This window comes from Perca fluviatilis, chromosome 6 (assembly GCF_010015445.1).
Source record: "Perca fluviatilis chromosome 6, GENO_Pfluv_1.0, whole genome shotgun sequence".
Taxonomy (NCBI): Eukaryota; Metazoa; Chordata; class Actinopteri; order Perciformes; family Percidae; genus Perca; species Perca fluviatilis.
In genome coordinates this window covers 1268236-1291769 of record NC_053117.1, presented here as the reverse complement: position 1 = coordinate 1291769, position 23534 = coordinate 1268236, and the positions used below count along the sequence as shown (strand labels likewise).

At 41.4% G+C, this 23534-nt stretch overlaps 1 protein-coding gene across 2 annotated transcripts in view; it reads right to left on the bottom strand.

Annotated features, from left to right (window-relative positions):
- si:dkeyp-14d3.1 (transmembrane protein 132C) overlaps positions 1–23534 on the bottom strand; it is a 172154-nt gene that overhangs the window by 37854 nt on the left and 110766 nt on the right. For both annotated transcript variants that reach the window (XM_039804456.1, XM_039804458.1), the window contains one exon: positions 11953–12139. In XM_039804456.1, the coding sequence (XP_039660390.1) occupies positions 11953–12139 (187 nt within the window). The remainder of the gene's footprint in view (positions 1–11952; positions 12140–23534) is intronic.

Here is a 23534-nt window from a genome sequence, read left to right as displayed (position 1 = left end):
CTGCTGTTTGCCCATTGAGCGGGGCCCAGAGGCTAGAAGGCAATGAAACAACCCTGCCTGCGCCAGTGTGCTCAATTTCAGCCCAATATCTATCACACTCAGCCGATCGATGAAGAGTTCTTCCCCGACAGCCAACCATGCCTACGGGGGATGACCTCCTGATCTCTGGTCTGATTTCTTCACCCGGCTCTGATCGAGATCCATACCGGCAGCTTAGCTTGGCTTAGCTTGGCTTAGCTGCCCTCTGGACACAGACCTCTCTCAGCAGGCACAAAGGTCAGCTCCACTGTAGAGTCCATTACCGCTTAAAAACAAATACACACATTCCTCCCAAACCTCAGTGGGCCAGGATTAAAGTCAGAATGAATAGAACTTGGCAAGAGTGTGGAGTGGGATGTTAACAATAATGGGGAGATGTGGGATATGGACGTGTGCAGAGCCTGTCACTCTGAGATTGACGTGTCAGTCTGGAGCCTGCCCTTCCGTTCATCCCTCACTGTACAAACTATTTTCACCATAATTGACAGGGTTAGGAGAACAAAGAGGGCTACAGCGACGGGGACGAAGGTTCACAGCATTCAATTAGAATATAAGAGCTTCCAAAGGGTACAGCTCCTTACCATTCTCTGTGGGCAAGGCAAAGATATACTTTTACACAAATGCATGAATGCATTGTTGGTCGTCTTCTGAGAACAACACAGTAAACAAGTCATTTGACTTCACTGCTGGAGGAGCTTTCAAAAATAATGTGGGAAGGTTCACTTTCTTAATGGTGGTTGATCCTTTTCTGATGCCTCTGTAATGAGCAAGCCTGGCAGAAATTGGTTCTGCAGCAGAAGAAATTAAAGCTCTAATCACATACCACACAAGGGAGATTGTGTGAGTGTAACAAATTGTGTGCTTAAAAGGTAACAAAGCCACCCCAGTCACTTTAGGCCTTTCAATTACAAAAGCATTTCAGGGTATATCTTCCTGAGTGACACTGGAAGAATTTGCTATTCAACCTCTGTTCTTTTTGAAAGTAATTCCCAGTGTCATGAGAAGGCACAGTAGTTCACCTTCTCTCTTTTCCTTACTTGTTGCCGTACATGCAGTCACAGTGACAATGAGTGTCAGCCCTTCTGAATACCTTTTACATCCTGCGATGGCAAAATGTTCAGCCATTCAGCGCCAAGGACTTTGATTGTTTTCTGGATTAAGTGACCATTTGTCCCGATCTGTTGTCCTTATTAGAATTACATGTAGTACGCCACATGTGCATACTGCGGCAGCCTCAATTAGTGCTACCACTTCATCATCAGCCTCTAAGCTGTAGTAGATGCTAATGGATTGCTCGCTTGGGGTCCATCCATCAGCCCCTTATTGTAAGCTGTGGAGTATGACTCATGCTATGTGGAGAAAAAAAAGCTATGTTTTATCCTGTTCCACTAAAACAGCAGTGGCATGCCCAGCGACTCAGCACTGGTGGAACTGAGTGGCCAAGGTTATTAGATCACTGAAATCAGGTACTTTCAAGCAAGGTACAGTACGTGCTCTTTTGATAAACAGCTTGCATGATTAGCTGGCACGTAAGTGCTCATGTCTCTAAGTCTAACTATGTGTTTGATAAATGGCTCTGGCGATCTTACATGCCTGGCAGAGAAGATGTGCATTGCAACAGAAGTAATGGAATCGAAAGGGGTAAAATAAAACATTCATCGGACGATGTTGATAGATGACTTTATCATGTGAGAGCAGAAGTGGCCAGAGAAGGCCAGGGTGATGATGTATTGTTTAACGATACATTGGAGCGGTATACGTGAATACAAACGGCTGCCTTCATTTCTCCTCATCTCTATGGCTGCGGATGCTCGTGTGAGTGAGCACAGTTTGGTGTCTCGGGCTAGAACAGGAAGACTGATGAGTCCTGATATGATGGATGCCCTGTCCTCTTGCTCCCTCTCCATCACCAGGCATCCCCAGCAGGGTAATGATGATGAGGGCAGCCTGGACGGCAGCATATTACTTCACGATGGTAAAAGATAATGGACCAGCCTCCTACTGTGCAGGGGAATCTGCACAGGCATCCAATTACTGCCTTTAAGATCCATCTCAAGATGACCCAAAAAAACACACAGCTCTTTCACACTTTAAGTGAAACGGAGGATGCCGACATAAGGAGGCGGAGGGTGACAAGGGAGGCAATTAATCTACATTGTTAATATATGTATGTATGCTTGTCTGGAAAACATATAGGAAAAGAGAAGAGGTGGAGAAAAAAAGAGGAAAAGATCTTAAAGAAAGAAAAAAAAAGCAGGTAAAGAGAAGACGAGCCAGGACAGATGAGCGGTAATACCGTCGACAGAAAGAGTTCCCAGGCGTTTCCTCGCTCTAAACTGACTCAAACTTTTGAGTATTCTTTTTTTTATTTTCTGCAGTCTGCTTTTGAAATAATTGCTGCATTTGCAGAACTCCTGCTTCACGGTTTGAAATTGGTGACAAAGTGGTGAGCGTTGCTCTGAGCCCTCCCAATGCAGGTAGGTCTGTGGCAACACACAGAAGGAGCCCTCTTCAAAGGGAATGGGGGAAAAAAAGAAGAGTTTTGTCTTTCAAAACGATGCCGCTGCTTTCCCAGAGGTGTTACCCGTGGCAGAGCCCATCACTTGGCTGGGAAAATGCAATAAAAATACCTTTTTATAATAATCAATTCCAGCAAGGGCACAGTAATTTAAAACAGGACATAAATTGGCTGAGAACGGGTCTGAGGAGCCATTGAACTAATAGGCCATAAATGTGATCAAACCCAAAATAAGCTTCTCATTTCTAATAGGCATTAGCTTTATTACATTACAACCTTTACAGACATGGTCAGTTATGGATCCTCATTCGGTTTATGAGATTATTTCTGGTCAAAACACAATTACAGCAGATTTCTCATTACGTCAAAATACAGTCTAGCTTATTAGACTAATTAGTGCTAATTACAGATGAAAGGACCTTCTAGAGCAAAACCACAGAGCTGTTGTGTCAACAGACGCCTTCAGCATGCTCTGTGAAGTCTCCCCTCTCAACTAGATTAAAAAGAGTGGAGGATTTTCCCTGTGTTTTTCTCCCTCTCTGCTATCTCTGAAAGTACCCCCCTTCTTCCTGTAAGTGTGTTCGTTCCTTAAGTTGCTCTTCTTTTCTTCTTTCTTTAATCTAAGTCCGCCCTCACCCAGAAAACGACTGCGTCAGTCGGTTATGCAAGCAGCTTACGACCCAACAAATTCCGCGTGAGGAGGTAGGGGTCAAACATACACAAGACTTTCACTCAGGAGGCCGGGGTTCTCGTCCCATGTGAAGCTAAAAGTCAACTGTCATTTTGAAATTTTAAAAAAATTAACCAGATTTTACGGAATCCATATTACAATGATGTCCATGACGTCACGTTTCGTCCTTATTTTTAGTAGTCTCGCTTTGCCAGACCTATCTCCACAGCGCTGTGGAGGAGGGTCTGGTTAGTCCACACAGCATACCGGGATGGGAGAAAAACGTGCTCTGGTTTGTTGGCCTTTCTTTAAACCAATCACAATTGTCTTGGGCGGCACTAAGCACCGGGCAGAGCCCCGGTGCCGCTGCAAAATAGCCACCGGGAAGGAACTTGTTTTGGTGGAACATGTGTACGTTCAAAGGTTGTTTTAGTTGTTCAACAGAAAACTCAGATTGGACAGATAGTCTAGCTAGCTGTCTGGATTTACCCTGCAGAGATCTGAGGAGCAGTTAACCATTAGTCCTCAGAAATCGATCGGAGTTTAAAATTCCAACACAGAAAGCGGAAAGTAACAGACATCCGGCCGAAAAGAGTGAAATCCGATGGAATTTCAGGCGGCAACGGAGCAATCCAGGAAGTGGAACGTCGTGGATATAGACTACATTTTTAGTTGTTATACGTAACACATTTTAAGCCAATCCCTGATGTTTGACTAACCTTAACTAAGTATTTTTATTGCCTAAACCTAATAAGTTCTGTTTTAGAACGTTTACTACGTGTTTAAAACTGCGCCTGTTACGTTAATTAGAACGGTCATGTGACTATAGTCTACTGTGCGATGGTAAATAGAACCTATGTGTCATATGTGTTGTTTTTGAATCAGCCTATAATGTCGTTTAAGTATGGGGCTGTGTTGTTCGTCTGTCACCTTGATTAACTGTAGATATCACTGATCACAACAACGATCCACTATTGGAAAAACACACAACAATGACACCAAAGAGGGCTTTTAGTTCATCTTTATGCTGCTTGGAGAACTGTAACTACAAAGGCAGCTGGATATTCATGTTGCTTTCAAAGCTCCATTAAGCATTTTTTACGCTGACCGCTGATGTAATATTGTTAACACTGTTGATAAAAACTACAGTCTGCAGCGCCATGTTCTGCTCATTACTTTGGCTCTCAGAGATGTTTTTCTCAGGAGTTGGAGGTTGAAACAAGAGGCGTAAAGACAAGTAAACACTGGACTGAATTCGACCAGTGGTGCAAAAAAGGGGATGTGAGAGTGCTCTGTTTCTGCTAGGTGAGTGAGTAATGTTCAAAGCATGCCAAAAAGGGATAAATTGATCATATTTCAGATCAGTTGCTGAACACTGACTGACCACAGTCTCAGAGATGTCCACAGGCTGCCTTGTAAGTTAAAAACCCGCAACACTTGTACTGTCTAACATATAAAGATCCATTTCCTTGAAAAGCGGAAAAATGTATTATGGTCAGTCAACTTGTACTCTTTTTTTTCTCCCTGATGTACATCTGCAGAAGACTAGAGAATGATTACAGTACATTACATGAGAACAGTCTGGAGCTGAAATAGTAAAACCATGATTTTGGATCTACAGTACCCTGTGGGAAGACATCTTTGAGTTATAGGTCTGACCACAACTCTGTGTGGTTTTCCCTTATGATATTCTGTGTTCCCGCTTAAAGTAATCCAACATTTGTTTCATGAACACACAGCAAACCACTACATCCTACCATCAAAGAAGCTGATCATTTTGGGCATGTGACTGTCCGCCCACATTTTATATATCAGGGGCCTCATTACAGGAAAAAAAAATTCTAACTTCTTGTTCTATCATAACTTCAGATAAGTGAATGTCAGATTCAGAAAGTCTCTGTAATGAGGCCCCAGGTCTCTGCTACATCTCCATCTTCACTACTCTATTAGTGACTTCAGTTCTGTGTGCAGAAACCTGTTTTCTGTTGGAATCACTGATTTTGTTTTTCTTTTGGTGGAGGCAAAGTGGTGGCGGTGGTGGTGGGGGTGGGTGATGTGTCTGTGTGTGTGTGTGTGTGTGTGTGTGTGTGTGTGTAAGGGGGGTTTGACGGCACTGCTCTTACATTACCTGACTTCCTCTTTTCTATCAGCTAGGAGTGTAGCAGGGGGAAGGGAGAGGAACTCATCTGTGGGCCTTTCATGCCACAGTGATCCCAAGTAATCTAATTCAGACTCTTTCTCGCTTGTGTGCTTCTCCCATATTGGTGCATGCAGATTGCAAAAAGCCTAATGCTTGTGTGTGTGTGTGTGTGTGTGTGTGTGTGTGTGTGTGTGTGTGTGTGTGTGTGTGTGTGTGTGTGTGTGTGTGTGTGTGGACAGAGGGAGAGTTAATGAGTTATGAATGCGTCGGCATGTATAAGTAGCCTATTTTGTGTTGTGGGTTAAGTACCATGGGGTGGCTGGAGATGCTGTGCACCTTGGGAAGTTGTGCGAACAACTCCCTTGTGGGAAGAAGAGCGAAAAGAATGGAAATAAAATAATGTCCCAATCAATGTCTTTTAAGTAAAGGTCTAATAATAAAAATCTTGAAATCTTGGTATCAAAGGTATACGCTGATCAGTGAACCTGATCCTTTTCAATACACGGTATCGACACAGTCTCTGACATGCTTCAGTGAATCACTGACAGGTCCTCTGAATAGCAAATTGAGGTAAGGAAGGGGAAAAAAAAACAAGCCTTTCTGTGCATGCAGGGCGCACGCACACACACACCCACACCCACACACACACACACACACACACACACACACACACACACACACAGTTTTAGTACATATGAAACACTATTCATCTTTATCTCATGAGAGGCTCCTGCCTAAATTACCCTGTCCCTAAATGATTTAGCCAAGTATAGCAAATAATTGTAATATCAGGTTAATTGAGATGGATTTTTGTCACTGCGAAAAATGATTTATAGTGAGCCATTAAAATCCCTTCTTTTATGTACAAAATTAGCAGAATATGTAAAGGCTGGCAGTTTTTGGATTGATTGAAGAGTGCGTGTTAGATTTTGCATCTGCATTCACTTTTAGAACAGAGGAAGTATTTCCTCCTCGGACTTGAACAACATCAAATAACGATTTGCTTTAAAATGTGATTTTCAAAAATTGTGGTCAGTTCTCTTTATGTGTAGAGCCTTTGCGAGATAATCATGCAAATCAAATTTGTGATCATTTGTGGGAGCAAACTATGTATTCCTAGAGCGAGGCAAGCAGGCTGTTGACACATCAGTGACATGAAAACGATGTGAGAGAAGGAACTCAAACAATACTGCAGCACTGAACACATTGTTTTTCATTATCCAGGGAATGGATCAGTGGCTATGGAGGTGGCACATTCCTCTGAATTCAGCAACAGCCACCCACATGCATCTATCATCTACGCAGCTACGGGCAATACTTAGACAATCACCGTGCCACGGCAGTCAGGTCTGTATCATGCAGATCAGAAGGCACGGAAATAGAAATGAATGCAATCTTTCGTTTTAGTAATCAGCGCCGATGTGACAGCACGTGTTTCTCTTTAGTCAACACGAATCGATGTCGCTCATTTGTTTCACCTGAATGTTCTTGATCTGAATCAGAAGCAGTGCACTCTGGGTCGCTGAACAAAGCTCTCTATTTGAAGTTCTACAGGGGGAGCTAAGCTTAATCTACACAGCAGAGTACCTGTGCCTTGTTGAGGGAGACACACAGCTCCAGGCGTGCCCTCAGGCCACAGCCAGACTCTGGACCCCATGCGAGGCCTGCTGGGAGCTCCAGATGCTCTCTTCCGACCCCGCTCCTAAACACAGTCTGTCTGCAGGGACACACCTACGTTATAGCTCTGCCTGTCTTTAATTTATTTGTCAGTTCGTTGTAAATAGGACATACATAAAAGCTCAAAGTCCCACTGACACCCCTTTACTGTGAAAATCTCATATTTTGAAACTGCCTCTGAAAACGGGCGAATCCCAACAAAGCTGAGTTGCTTACACAAGCGTCTCAAAATCCGGAACCTTAAGAGAACAGTCACGCCCCAACATTTACATAGGCTACACAACTGACCTGAGATCAGGTAGTCTTCTGAATCTAGCTAGGTCACGCAGATCTCTGCTATTCCATTACAAAATTCACTTCTGAAACTTTTTTATGCGAGAAATCAACCATATAAAGCTCAAATATGGGCCGCTTTACGAAAAAGGATGGCTAATTGCAAATTTTCTCCGACTGTGTGTCGGAGTTTAGTGCCGGTGTTGGTGCTGCCTGGGTTGCTACATCGCCGCCCTGACCGCAGTGTCAGCGAGCTTGTTACGCCCGCAATCTTTTACCGCAGCCCGCAGGTTCCAGTTAATCTTATAATGGGTATGTGTGTTGAGTTATTTAAACAAACAATCGGGGAAATAAACGCCTCTTGTCCGCGAGTCTCATTGATAGAGCCGCGGTGAGATGGAGTCCATCAATGAGAGCTAGCTAGCCTCCTCCTAACTCTGACATTCACAAAAATACATTCAATTGATATCCGAAATCGGACAAGTGTTAGCTAAGCTTTGTAAGACCTTGAGGAACCTGTAATATTCATGCCGTGACGAAATTCAAATTGTAAATATAATTTAGTTATGGCGACAGTGTAGCAAGCTAGCTGCGGTATTTCCCCATTGTAATGAATGGGACATATAGCAAGCAGCTGGTCGTCCTACAAAGACGCCTCGCGTTCATAAAAATGCCTTAAAATCAAATCGGACACAACGGTTAGCTTTATAAGACATTGGGGAATGATGTTATATAAGTGGCGTGACGAAATTCAAACTAAATATAATTTAGTTATGGCGACAGTGTAGCAAGCTAGCTGCGGTATTTCCCCATTGTAATGAATGGGACATATAGCAAGCAGCTGGTCGTCCTACAAAGACGCCTCGCGTTCATAAAAATGCCTTAAAATCAAATCGGACACAACGGTTAGCTTTATAAGACATTGGGGAATGATGTTATATAAGTGGCGGATGTAAATTCAAACTAAATATAATTTAGTTATGCGACAGTGTAGCAAGCTAGCTGCGGTTTTCCCATTGTAATGAATGGGACATATAGCAAGCAGCTGCTGGTCCTACAAAGACGCCTCGTGTTCATAAAAATGCCTTAAAATCAAATCGACACACGTTTAGCTTTATAAGACATTGGGGATGTGTTATATAAGTGGCGGAAAATTAACTAAATATAATTTAGTTATGGCGACAGTGTAGCAAGCTAGCTGCGGTATTTCCCCATTGTAATGAATGGGACATATAGCAAGCAGCTGGTCGTCCTACAAAGACGCCTCGCGTTCATAAAAATGCCTTAAAATCAAATCGGACACAACGGTTAGCTTTATAAGACATTGGGGAATGATGTTATATAAGTGGCGTGACGAAATTCAAACTGTAAATATAATTTAGTTATGGCGACAGTGTAGCTAGCTAGCTGCGGTATTTCCCATGTAATAAATGGGACATATAGCAAGCAGCTGCTCGTCCTACAAAGACGCCTCGCGTTCATAAAAATGCCTTAAAATCAAAGTGGCGTGACAAAATTCAAACTGTAAATATATTATAGTTATGCCGGCAGCTGGCCGCGGAGCCCCGTAGTGCAGTATCCACAAAGGGTGACTTTGCCCTGGGTATGGAGCCCAGCAGGCTGCCGCTTTCTCGTCAGACTGTGTGGAGCTCCTAAAGTCCGACACGTCTTACCAAATTTGCAATTAGCCATCAAATTTTGTAAAACGGCCCATATTTCAGCTTTATATAGTTGATTTCTCGCTTAAAAAAGTCTCAGAAGTGAATTTGGTAATGAAACATTGCAGTGTCTGGAATATGAGATTCTGTCGCTTCTCTAATGTATGTGTATTGGGGATTCGCTCAACCAATCAGCGCACGTCTCTAATGTCTGCGGGTAAGACGCGCCAACCAATCAGCACGCAGCTCATCTAAATATTCATGACCATACCATATTTGGAAGAAAAGCTCTTGTTACAAATAGGGCCAAAACACAGGGATGCATAAGGGCCAATAAAATATCAACCAGGCCATTTTCAGCCCAACCAATGTTACATACCCCATTAGGAGACCATAAGGAACAGTGTGAAATACCCTATAGAATCATTCTATCACCCCTTTAAGTCAAAGTAGTAATAATACAATGTAAAAGTACTCTGTTACAAGTCAATGTACATAATATCAGCAAAATATAGAGACAGAGTGCATTTAAGTCCCGCCCCCACCAGAGGGGAAAAGAACTCTCCGCTCTCCATTGACTTGCATTGCGTGAAAGTTCCTCCTCGTCAAATGATGCTTTCTTTGTCTCTCGTCAGTTCATCGTCTTCACTCCCTGCCGTTCCCTGCATCGCTTCTTCCTTGTGGGGTTTTCCCTTTCGTGTCTTCTGGGTTTTTCTAGTGGTTTTTGGATTTTGGTTTATCCTCGTTGTGCCTGTCTGCCTACCTTCCTCAGGACACCTTAAGTTTGAAGTCTTTTGTTAATAATAAAATCCTCCTGCATTTTTGGGTCCAAGCATCACATCCTCGACATTTCCATTGGATCAGAGTACTGTCACTTTGCTGCCTGTTCTGCCAATCGCTGCCTTTCCATTTGGTAAATGGATATATACTTTAATCACACATTGTATGGCAGCTGTGTACTTTGTTGAAATTTTGAGGCCAGTTTTGAAGTAGAAACATATGAAACTCACTGTAGAGCACTCGTTGCTGTAAGAAATAAATTGTGTATTGCACTTTATTTCTGTTCTGTTTCCTGTTATCTGAAAACTGTGTACAGCAAGGTTTTCTTTGTTGAAGTTTGAGGCAAGTTTATTGAAAGCATATTGCACTTTATTTTTATACAGTTCTTTGAAGGAAAAAAACTTCCCAGCCCTTGTCACATGGCCAATTGACCACGACAATCCAATTTTTTTGCCTTAAAAGCCCATATAGAATGTGTATTGTATTTGGATACATAATTTGTTGAAAATAAACAAGTGAAAAATTAATAATGAATGTGATTTGTTTTATTTAGCAAAATTACATTGTGGTGTTCTATCCTATCCAATATTTCCTATATTTCTAAGCAGATTTTCTAATCTGGATTCTGATTAAATCACCCCCCCCCAAATGATTATTGCCCCCCCGTGTCAAGTCAAGTCAAGTCATTTAAACGAACAACTGTTGACCCAAAGTGCTTTACAGGTAAAACAGGGAAGGCAGAGACAATATGCCTTAAAAATACAAAATCGCATGTGCGAGGCACCATGAATACAAATAGGCAAAGAAAGAATTAACAATGCAACATAGAATAAAATAACAAAGGAACAATGTTTGTAAAAAAAAACAAAAAAAAAACAGGAATCAAGGAGAGTTAAAAGCAAGAGAGTAAGAGAGGCCACCCCACTTAAAAAATCCTGAAATCGCCCCTGTCTATACTTGAGTAAAGGAAAAGTACTCAGCCTCTCTTGAGTGGTATTGTTTATCTGTTATATCAGTGTTTCTCAAATGGGGGTACTAGTACCCCTAGGGGTACTTTGGCGTAATGCAGGGGGTAGGTGAGATTATTTTATGCATAATCCCTAAAATAATACTATAATAAATACATTTTGTGATGGATTTCAAACATTTAAAATGTATACTGGCATTTAAGTAATGTTCAGTTACGAGATTGTTGTTAAGCCTACAGGCGCAGCGCTGTATTGTTCCTCTTCATATAGGTTTGTTTTTTCTACCAAAAAAGTTTTGCGTAGTTCAGGGGGTACTTGGCTGAAGAAATGTTTCAAAAGGGGTACATTATTGAAAAAAGTTTGAGAACCATTGTATTATGATTGTATTATTATTATTACTGATGTATTAGCGTGTATGCAGCATGGTGATGTGGTAGCTAGTCACTGTGGAACTAAATGTAATTATCTGATATACTACTGAGTAGTGTAGGAGGTATTTCTAATTAGTTTTGAGTGTTTTGTTTTGTTAAAGATTGGATAGCCCCACAGGCACCTCCGGTTAGTGTAGGCAGGCAGGGGTAGGACCAGCATGCACTTGGGTCTACCGTTTTATAAACTCATCAGATGTTTTGTATTTAAAACTCCTGATCTGAAAAAGTAACTATTGTTATTAGATTCATGTAATGAGGCGAAAAGTGCATAATTTGACAAGTGTGTCGGAATACCTCATTTGTAAAAATGTTCTTATATTTACTCACAAGTTCATGTTGATTCATTACTTTCCACCGCTGCTAAGCAGCAACCGATACACTGTATGTGTGGCACTGTTTGTGGCCTTGACAGTATTTTATTAATAAATGTACAGGTATTAGTAGTATTTCAATGCCAATAAACATTTACTCCGCAAGAAAACACCCTTGCATCCCGGCTTGCTATTTAAACATTTAGTAAATCGAATAATTTGCTCAAAAGATGTGAGCAGCTCATGAATGCAATGATCTTTCTCCTTCAGGCTGCCGCCAGTCATGAAAAGTGCAGCAATTCTTAGCCATCTCCGATGCAAAGTATTTCATTCATGTGCTCAAAGAAAACCTATGCAAATGTTATGTTGTTCAAAGTGTTACATGAAAAATAATATATGGTGCTCAACATTTCACAGTCAGAGTGATAGGAGTGCATCCGTCTATTTGGGTGTGGCTCAGTACTGAGCTTGAAGTGGCATGACTCACCATGGCCAGCGGCACGATGCCCGCTAGGTCCTCCTGTGCCAGTTGGATCTCCGTCTCAGCCTCTTGTGTGGCGGCACGACTGGCCGGGTACTCCACCTGCCAGGCCATCCAGCGGCTACCCAGCGGCTCCGGAAAGCTTTCCATTTTCAGATCCACCTGGAGAACCCTCTGAACTCCCATCTCAGACCTGCCAGAGCACAGCAAAAAAAGAGTCAGTGAATGGTTAAGCAGATGGCTGGGCGAGAGTTTAAAAAAAGAATATGCGTGTGTTCTTGTGTGTGTTCGTGAGCTCAATGAACCGACTGTCTGCTCTAATGACGAGTAACAGTGAGTGTAGCTGATGAACGTGTCTGTGGCTGAAATCTATGACATTTTACCAACTGAGATTGCACAAAATGTCAAGTCCCTTTGTGTTTGGCTCTCTGGTCAACCCTCTGCTTCACAGGATAATATCGCAGCCCCTTTTTTCTTTAATCCTCTCACGCTTTTCCACAGGTGATGTATATAGAATCATCTCATGGCTGGTCCTCAGAGCAGTTCAAAGGAATGCTTCACCAGGTGTCACCCCCGCTAAGGTGTTGCTGGTCGGGTTTGTCACCAGTGCCCTCGTTTGCCGTAGCGGAGCGTAAATATACAACATACTTGGGCGCGATCTACGGCAGGCCTGAATTAAGTCAGATAAATGGAGAGCGTTGATAATAAAATTTCCTGTGGCGCCATAAGTCTCTGGTGCTCAGAGTTTAAATATAGCCTCGAGGAAGGAAAGGTCAGCTTTACACGGGAGCCGGAGGAGATGGGAAATGGCACAAGATCTGTTAGCCACGTCTTGCGTTTCAAATGGCTGGACTCCGGGCCACTAAATTTCATGCATAGTCTCTGTGACACACCGGCACAAAACAGCTTCTTGTAATTCAAACGTGGTGAGAGGGAGAGAAGAATAAATCCACATGGTGCTTTGTGTGGAGAGGAGAGTGAATGTAACATGTTCAAAATACTGTACAGTAAAGCATGAGGCAGAAAAAAACTTTTAAAGACAAATTCAGTAAAGCAAACAAAGCAAAGAGAGAGAGAGAGAGAGAGAGAGAGAGAGAGAGAGAGAGAGAGTGAGGTACAGCTTGGAAAGACAACAGAACAAATGTATAATATCGTAAATTATAAATAGGGGACTAAAAACAGTAAAACAATAAATAATAGAAAATGTTTTTAACCACTGCTCTCATATTCACATAGGTCTGACACTATTTCCACATCCTTCTCATATTATTCAGTTTTATTCTGAGAGAATGAAAGATTTGTTGCGCAGCAGAGCACAACAACCCAATTTTCACATCCAACAGAGGTGTGTATGAATAATTAAGATGACAACCAAATAACTTGTGTCACATTTCATAGCGGCGTACCAATCAGCGCAACCGAGCCACTGAAGGCGTAGTACGACATCATGGACTTACATAACCGTCCCACAATGCTGTGGTAAAAAAAAAAAAAACAGATGCTAATCTGAGAGCGGTCAAGCCACAAGGTTTATCAGGCAAACAAAGTTAACAGATGATGTGCTGCTGAACGTCCAGAAATAAACCTTTGAGAGCTACAGAATCAGCGAGAGTCACACAGGACCTGTGTCAGCCGTCAGCCATCAGCCCAAATGGCCTACTTTCTACAGCACCGGCAGACTTTTGCTCTGGCAAACATCACACACAGACAGACAAGCAAAAGAATGAAAGTGCCCGCATAGCAGAAAGGTTTGATTATACTGTACAGCTAAAGTCACACCCTGACAAAGTTAAAAAGCCTCCAGAAGACAGAAAAGTTGACTGTTATTAGCTTTTTTTTCCTCTCCCATCAGAGATGTCAATTTCTTTTCCTCCGCATGATTCAGTTGCCAGACTTTGACAGCAGCTGCGAATGTTATGAATTTTATGAGGATTTTATATTATTTCTTCCAACAATAAAAAAATGCAAACAAAATATTAAGGTTACACAAATTTATATTGTAAAAATAGTCCCTCTGCTTCATTTTAACGTGCAGACATGCTGTTAAGTTAGCAATTTTTGTGACAGAAATATACAACTTTGGAAGAGGACCTGAAAAGATGACAGCAATACAAAAATGTGGACAAGTGAAGGGAACAGAAGAAATAGTATCTTGAGTGGTGCAAAGTTGAGATCAAGGACAAGTGCGGCTGGCCGTTCCTTGACTTTGATTGATGACATGGAAGTGAATGGAAACTATGGCAGTCTATGGAGAATGTGTTTGTGATTTAGTAAAAAATCGTGAAAGCCGCGACTATAATAAATACAGTGTTCATGGTGAAAGTGGTTTATTTATAGCATTTTTTATGACGACTCTTAAAAACCAAAGCTGCTGCAGGTTGTATATCTCGCTAGCCAATAAGTTATACAGCAGATGGCCAAGAGAGGAAAGAATAAACATACATTTTAGCCTCTTTACCTCATGTAAGGCCTGGCAGCAGTGGCTTTTTGATTGCCCGCTGTACTTGACCCCCATTGACATACGTCATAAAATGAATCCTGACGGAAACATCAGTGTCGGGGTGAATGTAACTCAGACGTTGAGTCACAGACATCTACCATATACACCAGGGTGCCATCCTGAGCCGACCTGCCCTCTCTGAGTCTGCTGATCACATGGCTCATTCGCCGGGGGAAACTGTTCATTTCACTGTCACTTCCAGCATGGGGTCTAATTCAATTAGCAACACAGGGCCTGTGGATGCGTGCCACACAGCTAGCCTCAGCCTGATGATTGTCTGTAAACTAGCTGCGGTTCGACTGAATCTGAGGCCAGACAGACGACCAGAGGGCAGCCAAAGGCACTAGAGGCCCTAAAGTTGGAAGCAGCTGGCCCTTTGGCTTCAGAGAGCCAACTGGAGGGGGAAATCAGACTTGACAAGGTGCTGCTCGAGACCGCTGACAACCGGCTCACTGAGAATAGAAGAGAGACGGCTGAGGATGCTGTTTAGGCACATTCAGGATGCCCATTAATCACAACGACACCAGCAGATCCGTAGGAAACACAGCGACAACATGAGTGAATTTGCAACATAATGTATCCGTTTAAGATGCTTTATGTAGCGTCATCGTGACAATGTAAAGCCAGTGGTTGACATAAATAACAGAGATGGTTGTGATGACTGGTGACAGTGGCCTCTCACACGTCTGTTGTTTGGACATTTCCAAGACACTGTTTACTTACTGTCACAAATAGAATGTGTTATATTTACCCAACATATAAGAGCGTGGTATCAATCTTCTCCTCTAGCTTTTGACTAAAAAACAAATAAGTATATTTCCTAAAAGGTCCAACTATTACTTTATTTGTTTAATATAAAAAATGCCCGTCCTGAATTCCTAATGCCCAGGGTGATGTATTTAAATGGCTTGTTTTGGCTGACAATCAGTTTAAAAGCTTGAAGAGGCTGTACTCTATGTTCATTGAAAAAAGATGGTCTGGGATTGCCTCCACACAGCTCTCGCAGACTGTTATCCCAGCTCGTCAAATACAGGCGCTTTGTCACGGCCCTCGACGTCTGATACCGACACACAAAGCACTCACATGCAGTAACTTGCACACAAGGCCGGACCGGCTGTCAAAACAAAGAACTTCAGAGAAGCTCTAGATCTCTACACATACAGAGGGAGTGCGACTTTATTCTCTGCTCAGGACACCATTACTCCCCTATATCTTTACGTAGCAGCTGTTTGTTTACTGCTATATTAGTGTACTGAATATTGAATACAACAAGATATTCAGTTTATGACACAGTGACAGCAAACCCTGACAGCTGAGAAGTTTGAATAGTAATTGTTTGCCATTTATTTTGCTTTAAAAATACCCTAAACGTTTAATCAGTTATCCAAATAGCCTCAGATCAATGTTCTGTCAATCAAAACGATTAATCAACGAGTTTCAGATTTACTTTGTGAATATATAAAGGCTAAATAACCAGGTGTTAAGCAGGTAGCTTTTCAGGTTTACATAAATAGTTTAAAGCCTCCGAACACCCACACAGGTGATTTCAGTTATTCTGGCTGATATTACACCTCTGCTCAGGTTTGAGGTCGGCCGGAGCTTTGATGGGAATTTATTAGGTCACAAATCTTCATCTACCAATAAGAATGATAAAGGTGTTATTTGTCCTGCCGACAAGAGACTCAGGAAGATGTCAAGCAATCAGTCTAAACACACCCACACAGTCCTGGGAAGAAGTCCAATCAGCCATATTTAACTTCCTTCTATTCTCTTCCGCATGTCCTTTCCAAACCTGCCATCAACAACTCCAAACTTGTATTGTTCAGCTTCTGTCTTCACTAATTACACAGTCTAAAAAGCTCTTTTGCAGAGGTGATTCGGCTCCATCTCATCTCGGTGGAGCATGTTAGAGAGCTATGAATTTAGGCTGCAAGAGTGTTAAAAAATGAATAAACAGAAAAAGGACAAAGTTATTGGAGGAATTTCCTTTTTAGCAGATTTCCATAGAGAAAGAGTTGTCATTGAAAGAGCTTCTATTGTCCCATTATCAAACTCACTGTGTCATTGTGACACTCCTTGTTTAATCTCCCCCTGATGTGATAGGATCCGCATGCCCACTGCCTAACCCAATTGGGAATAGATAATAAGAGACAGATAGATAGAGAGGCTTTGAAGGATAAATGAAGTGACATTTTCAAGTCCAATTTCTGGATTTTTCAACTCGTAGATCAAGTGTTCCAGACATCTTGTCTTTTTTTTTATATTCTTCTAACATTAGAACAACAGAGTGATGTCTGGTAAAACATTTGAAGCTCAGGGCAGACTTTTGTCTGTTTTATGTATAAGATACATAGAGTAAGATGTTAAGTGCATACCACGAAGGGCCATTACAAACCTCAGCAGAGCAGCACGTAACGCTGCTGATTCACTGAAACAAGAGATGTTGAACGGAAACAGAATGGCAGATGAAGATGCATAATGGAGGCTGCTGGAACCAGAGGAGATGCGATCCACGGCAGTGTGAGGCAGCTGTGTGTGTGTGTGTGTGTGTGTGTGTGTGTGTGTGTGTGTGTTTGAGAAAGAGAGTGAGAGAGAGAGAGAGAGGGGGGGGGGGGCCTCATGCAACTCTAAACTACTTGTGGAGGGAAAAAAAATAATCAAATTTGTGGCTTCAGTGGTGCCTGAAAGCAGCACCTTGAAGCTTTGCTGTTCTCATGCTCCGTCACCTGGAACAGCAATAAACCAGTCAGCACAATGAAGCGCACGCACGCATGCACGCACACACGCACACACACTAGCTATGCATACATGTATGTGCATACACAGTATATACTGTACCAGAGAACATCCATTAAAGAATGTGTGCCTGAAAACATTTTGGACCTAATCACTCATGCTAGGTGAAGTGTGTCTGAATCTAATACAAACATCATTATGCAACAAATGTCTTGACTATGAAATATAATGCCAGCTACACGTGTTCGCACCTCACCACAACCATCTACCACATGCAAAAGCTGCAGTTTGTCAGATTCACAATGCAGTAAATCAGCTTGTACATTAAAAATGTTTTATGCAATTGTGTCAACAAGCCATATCACAGCTCTGCCATAACCCTCTGCTGCTAACAGTGGAAAGTCCCTCTCTTTAAGAGACTAATAAACAACTATATCATTAAGTTGAAACTATTTTTTTCGCCCCATGTAGGCTGAGTCCTTTGCAGCGGCGCGGGTTCGAATCCGACCTGCTGCCATTTTCTGCGTGTCATCCCCCATCTCTCTCCCCCTTTCATGCCTATCCACTGTCTCTATGTAATAAAGGGAAAAGCCCCAAAAAATAATCTTAAAAAAAAAGAAAATGTCCATCACAGATTCCTCCATTTCCCCGGATTTTGTGTTCAAGCGCTCCTCTCTGCATTCTCATGCTGCATTGTTATTACAGTAATGTATGGATCATGGGTCTGGTGAATAACATCTTACCAATGTGTGGTGCAGCATGTGAATGTACTGTATTTTCAAAGCTTTCAAACTTGCTTTTGCTGCTGTTATTTCTACAACAAATGCTGATCAAACTACACTTCACTATTACCAGGGCCGTATCATTTAGAAATACAGAAAGTCCGAACATGTCCTTTTCTACATTTTTGTATATTAATCCAAATGGTAAAAAAAATATATTTACAGGAAATTTGATTTTTTTTTTCTTCTTTTTTCTTATATTTTAAAATCTTTCCCACAATGCTAGGAATATAATGCTGGCATTATGAAATCCCTTTATTTTAATGTATGTTTTTGGTCTTTAACTGTCAAATTGAAGAATTTGGACTGTAATTACATACTGTAAATGACCTCAATGGTAACTACTGCCATGACTGTTACTGACCCAACCCTGGGATGTTTTGTCTATTAAACGGAACACATTACTGTGAATACAGAATTAAGGTGAATGGGAAGGACAGGTGGAGGGAACAATGAGCAGACACATAAACAGTTGACTAGTATTGTTGTCACATTATATGACTATACTAGTTGACAACTATTGAAACTGGACGATATGTTAATGTAGGAGAAGAAAAGCGTCTCTGTCCGATGTGTTGTTTAAATCATGTAGAAAATGAGTTCATTTTTCTTTTCTATTTTTCTTTTGATTGTGAACAGCGTGATGCTTTGTTTAGTAAGATAAAACAGATATCGATTCTGTAGACATGTATGGTTGTCAAAGCAACGCAGGACAAGAGAAAAAAAAATGCTCTTTATGAAGATGATCTGTAAATATTTCTTTGTTCTGTTTTTTTTCTGTTATTCATGTATTTCTCCACATGATTTGTATATGCGAGACTGGAAGATGTCTGTTAAATAGTGGTGTCTTGTAATCCCATGTGGGATGGGCCAAATGTTTGGCATGACACAGAAATAAAATGAAACTAAACTAAACTTAAACTAGAAGGAAGAGCATTGGTTATTTATTCAAAATATATTTGATACGGAACAGTCTAGGTCATCACAATGAATAGCATGTGAAGTCCATTACAAGTCAATTATGCCGGGCCACTTCCAACAAGCATCCATCTCAGAGGTCAGAGCCTCTTTTTAGGCGTGATTTCCAAAAAGGACCGTAATGGTCACAGCATGAAGCACAATTTCAATGCTGAGGGAGCTCTGACCAAACATCAAAGTCCTTAAAGGACACTGTCACAGCTCTCTGATTAGCCACTCTGCAATCAAAGCAAATCACTCAGACTCTGAATGTATTTAAAGTCCAAAATGTCAAGGCAGACAACGGTGAACGGTATACCGCATTGATTTGAAAAGTAAAGTGAAGAAACACTGCATATGGACTGGAGCTTCCATGGATACTTATTATAATGATCATATTAATTAGCAGGCTAATTTCACAGAAGAGTTTGAGTATGGAGAGCTGTACAAAAGAAATGTTAAACTTCTACAAGTTAGGCAGAGGAAACTTACAAAGCCAGGTAGGGTCAGTCCATTTGAATCTTTACATTCCAAAGATTTCTTATCCAGTATGTTTCTGTGAAAGTACATGAGGGAAGATTGGGGGGGAAGAGGGGGTTGCGAAGTTGGGAGGAAGCGTAGGAGTAAAAGCGCCCTCAGAAGCCTATACCCAGCGGACCTGTTCAATTCAGCCCTGTCCAGAATAGAAAGAGAGATAGTGACAGGAGGAGAAAAAGACGTAAACTCCCCCTGAAACACTTTCAAATAAAAGGAAGACAGGAAGGAGTATAATAGTGATAAATGTCAGCGAGGTGTAGCTGCCTCTGTGGCTTTCAAGGTTCATGGTTATGCAGAGATATATTGTATGTAGTGGCCACAGGAGAGCTAGAGCCGGATAGAAGAGAGGAAGCGGACAAGAATCCAGACAATTTACTGTAAGATAAAAGAGGAGACTAGATTCACGTGAGGATTTAGAAATAAGTGCAATGCCGGCTGAAAAAAACAATAGACATGACACAGCATATTCATTCGTCTATAATGTTACAACATGTACAACATGTGCTGATCACTAGTAGGTAAAATGTAAAAATGTATAGTATAAGTAGCTGAGGAGAGTTGTTTTCACACAAAACATTTAGATTATGTAAAACAAGCAATTACTGGAATGCACATACTGTTGTATTGAATTCTGTCTTTCTTCTTTCTTGTAATTTTTCATAGTATCATTTAGGGTTACTTTGAGTTCATGGTTTAGCAACACGTCTTATCTTCACCTATTAAAGTGGCCATATTATGCTCATTTTCAGGTTCATAATTGTAATTTGAAATTGTATCAGAATAGGTTTACATGGTTTAATTTTCAAAAAACACCATATTTTTGTTGTACTGCACATTGCTGCAGATCCTGTTTTCACCCTGTGCCAGGTCTCTGTTTTAGCTACAGAGTGAGACATCTCAACTTCTGTAACATCTTTGTTGGCAGCCGCACATGTGCAGTAGCTAGGTAAGGATGAGCTAGCTAGCTGTTTCTCCAACTTCAGTTAGTACATGGCAGGATTAGCCAGGACACTTCTGACACTTCCAACTTTGTGTGGAATAATAATAATAATAATAATAATAATAAATTGAATTTATATAGCGCTTTTCATGGACTCAAAGTCGCTTTACAGGGCAGGTATATATTATAAAAAAAACATAACAAAAAAAAAAACAACAAACAAAAAAAAGTAGAAACAAAACAAGATACAGATGAAAAAGGGAGGGGGGCAGGTGGACTATGGGTAGGCTGAGGTGAAGAGATGGGTCTTGAGGCGGGACTGGAAGATGGTGAGGGACTCAGAGGTGCGGATCTCTTGGGGGAGGGAGTTCCAGAGCCTGGGAGCTGCTCTGGAGAAGGCTCTGTCCCCAAAACAGCGCAGGTTGGACTTTTGGATGGAGAGGAGGAATGCAAGCAGAACAGGGACATGCTTCTATACAGTTTATTTTGTAGCTTAGGAAGCCGTGCAGATTTTGAACAGCTCCCACGGAGACTGAAGGCAGGACGCATCTCAAAACAGCATGGATGATTTTTTTTCAAAGTTTGTATGCGTGTGGAAGCGCCAGAGATATAAAATAACACCCCAAATCCCATTAAAAAATTATTTCCAACCCGTTCTCATTCCGAACTCGTAAAATAAGTACGTTTGGGCAGTGTCCTTCAGCGTCTGATGCGACGAAAAAGGCACCCTTCGGCGTATTTATGTAACGTACTGGGGAGAGCCGCAGTTGAATGACATTTAGCGAGTGGTATGTAAGGGGAAAGTGCTGCGTGAAAAGGTTGGTTGAAGTGGCGGATGGGTAAAACACCGCACTCTCACTCAGGAGACTCAGGTTCGCGCCCAGCGTGTGGCGTTGTGTTTCCCGGCTTTTGAGGCGTCCTCCCCCGCTTGCTGGAGTCGCTTTAAGGGACGGCAATAGTGGCGACCAAGCACGTTTACATGAGACGCTAAAGGAGACTTTTAACGTCATTAAGAACGAGAAAGGCTCCTGACCGAACGTCCTTATTTTACGAGTTGGGTGTGAGAATGTGTTGTTATTTCCTAATATGGCCACTTTTAAGTATAACTTTCTTAAACAAAGGATTTCCAATTGGTTTTTTTTCATAGTTTTTCAATTGAAAATTGTAATCTGATATACTGTTTGCCTAATAAATCATTAAACCAAAAAAAAAAAAGTAAATAAACTGACCCCCTTTACAGACGGTTTCGAACAGATTTCAAGCATGCCTTGGCAAAAAAATATAAAATTTCCTTCTAGGTTAGACACAAAATAAGAAAAGAAAAACACCAGATTCTAAGCACCTTTTTTCCCCCTTTCACCTGACAGCAGCAGTATGTTCCTGCAGTCTGTGAGTGCTCTCCAGGATGTAAGCTATAAAGATCCCTCTGTACAAAGTGCCTGCTGACGGGAGCCACCGGCGCCCAACATTAACTTGTCAATATGACATTGAAAACGACGCCAATTTTACATTTGATTAAACTTTAATACCAAGCTGCCTCTGAATGTATAGGCTTGTGTTGGGTGTGTGGGCGCGTATAAGCATTCCAGTGTGTGTATATGGATCCATGTGCTTGTGCAAGATTCCAGTTTTTCAAACACGTCAAAGTGTTTCCTACGTGAAGGCTGCTGTGAAAGACTGGTGATACAATCAGGCGAGCCGGAGCATCCTTCATGTTGCTATCATTTCCTCCAAGATACTAAACCAATACTATACCTTTGATTTATGGTGCGTCAACTGACATTCATTTACACACCTCTAAATTGACCGAACAAAAATAGAGGAAATACAAAACTGGACTTAAAAAAAAAAAAGCTTTCTGTTAAAAAACATAGATTCCAGTAACATTCTTTACAACAGGAAGCGTAAATCTTTCAACACACAAATTCTTCTTGAGTACAGTACATTCCAGAGCTCTGGATGCAGCGACAACCCGTCAACATATTCTTTGTAAATCTTTACAGTCATTACCTGAAAGATGCAAGCAATTTTTCCTCAAAACTTGCCATTTTCAGCGTGTAGCTTGCTAGCTCAAAGTTTGTTGTTTCCCAAAGCGAACGACAAAACACAGAGAGGGTGAGGGACATCCTGCTCCAATTATCCTGGAAATGTACTTCTGTCGATCCGGCTCACCCTGAGGTAAACAGTTAGAAGAGCACTCCAGCATTGTATTGCGCGCCTATAACGTTGTCAGACTTATGGCGGACAGTTTAAAAAAAAAAGTCAAAATCAGTGCAACTGAACGAAACGTACTATCGTCTTTTTTTTCTTCAAAACACTCTTCTTCCTTCAAAATCTGCCGCCTACATTACCCACAATGCCACTCAACCACCGATAGCTCAGTCTAAGATTTGGGAGTGTTATCCTAGTATAGTAATGTAGACTTGAATGTCCACACCCCCAGCTTTATTTTCATTTATAAATGTATAAGCCCAAACTGACTTGCCACTTGAGGCAATATATCAGATTTCACACAGCTCCCTCTGAAGCCATAAAAGGCTTTCTTACAACTTTCTCTCACATATGCAGTACTACCACCTGTAAACAGATGTTTTAAGCAGGGGCGTAGCACAAAATTCTGTAAGCCCTGTAAAAAGGCACTCTCTATTCTAGCATCTTTTTGGGCCCTTCTCACATGACGGCCCTGGGTACTCAGTCCCCTTTTCACCCCTAGTCCGACACCCCTGGTTTTAAGTACTCAAGTACTCAAGTAGTGTACTGCGTCTTTATACTGCTACTCAACTACATGCTTAGTTAGTAATTTTGCAAATTAATATTTTGTATAGATGTTACAGATTAAAGTATCCAACAGTAGATGTAGTAGTTACATTTAACTCTGTTGGCCAACTACAACAGTAATCTGCTATAGTTATGCACGAATCAATCATATTTATGAATCAATATTAATAATCCAATAATGTAATATATATTAATTTAACACTCACATGTTTGCCATGTTTTGCCACTTTTATTATATTTTGCTGATAATGCCTTTGTACTTTATTGTGAATGCAGGGCTTTGAGACTATATTTGAATACTTCTGCCACCACGGATCATAACAAACCACCTAAAAAGACAGTATCATCCAATGTGTTT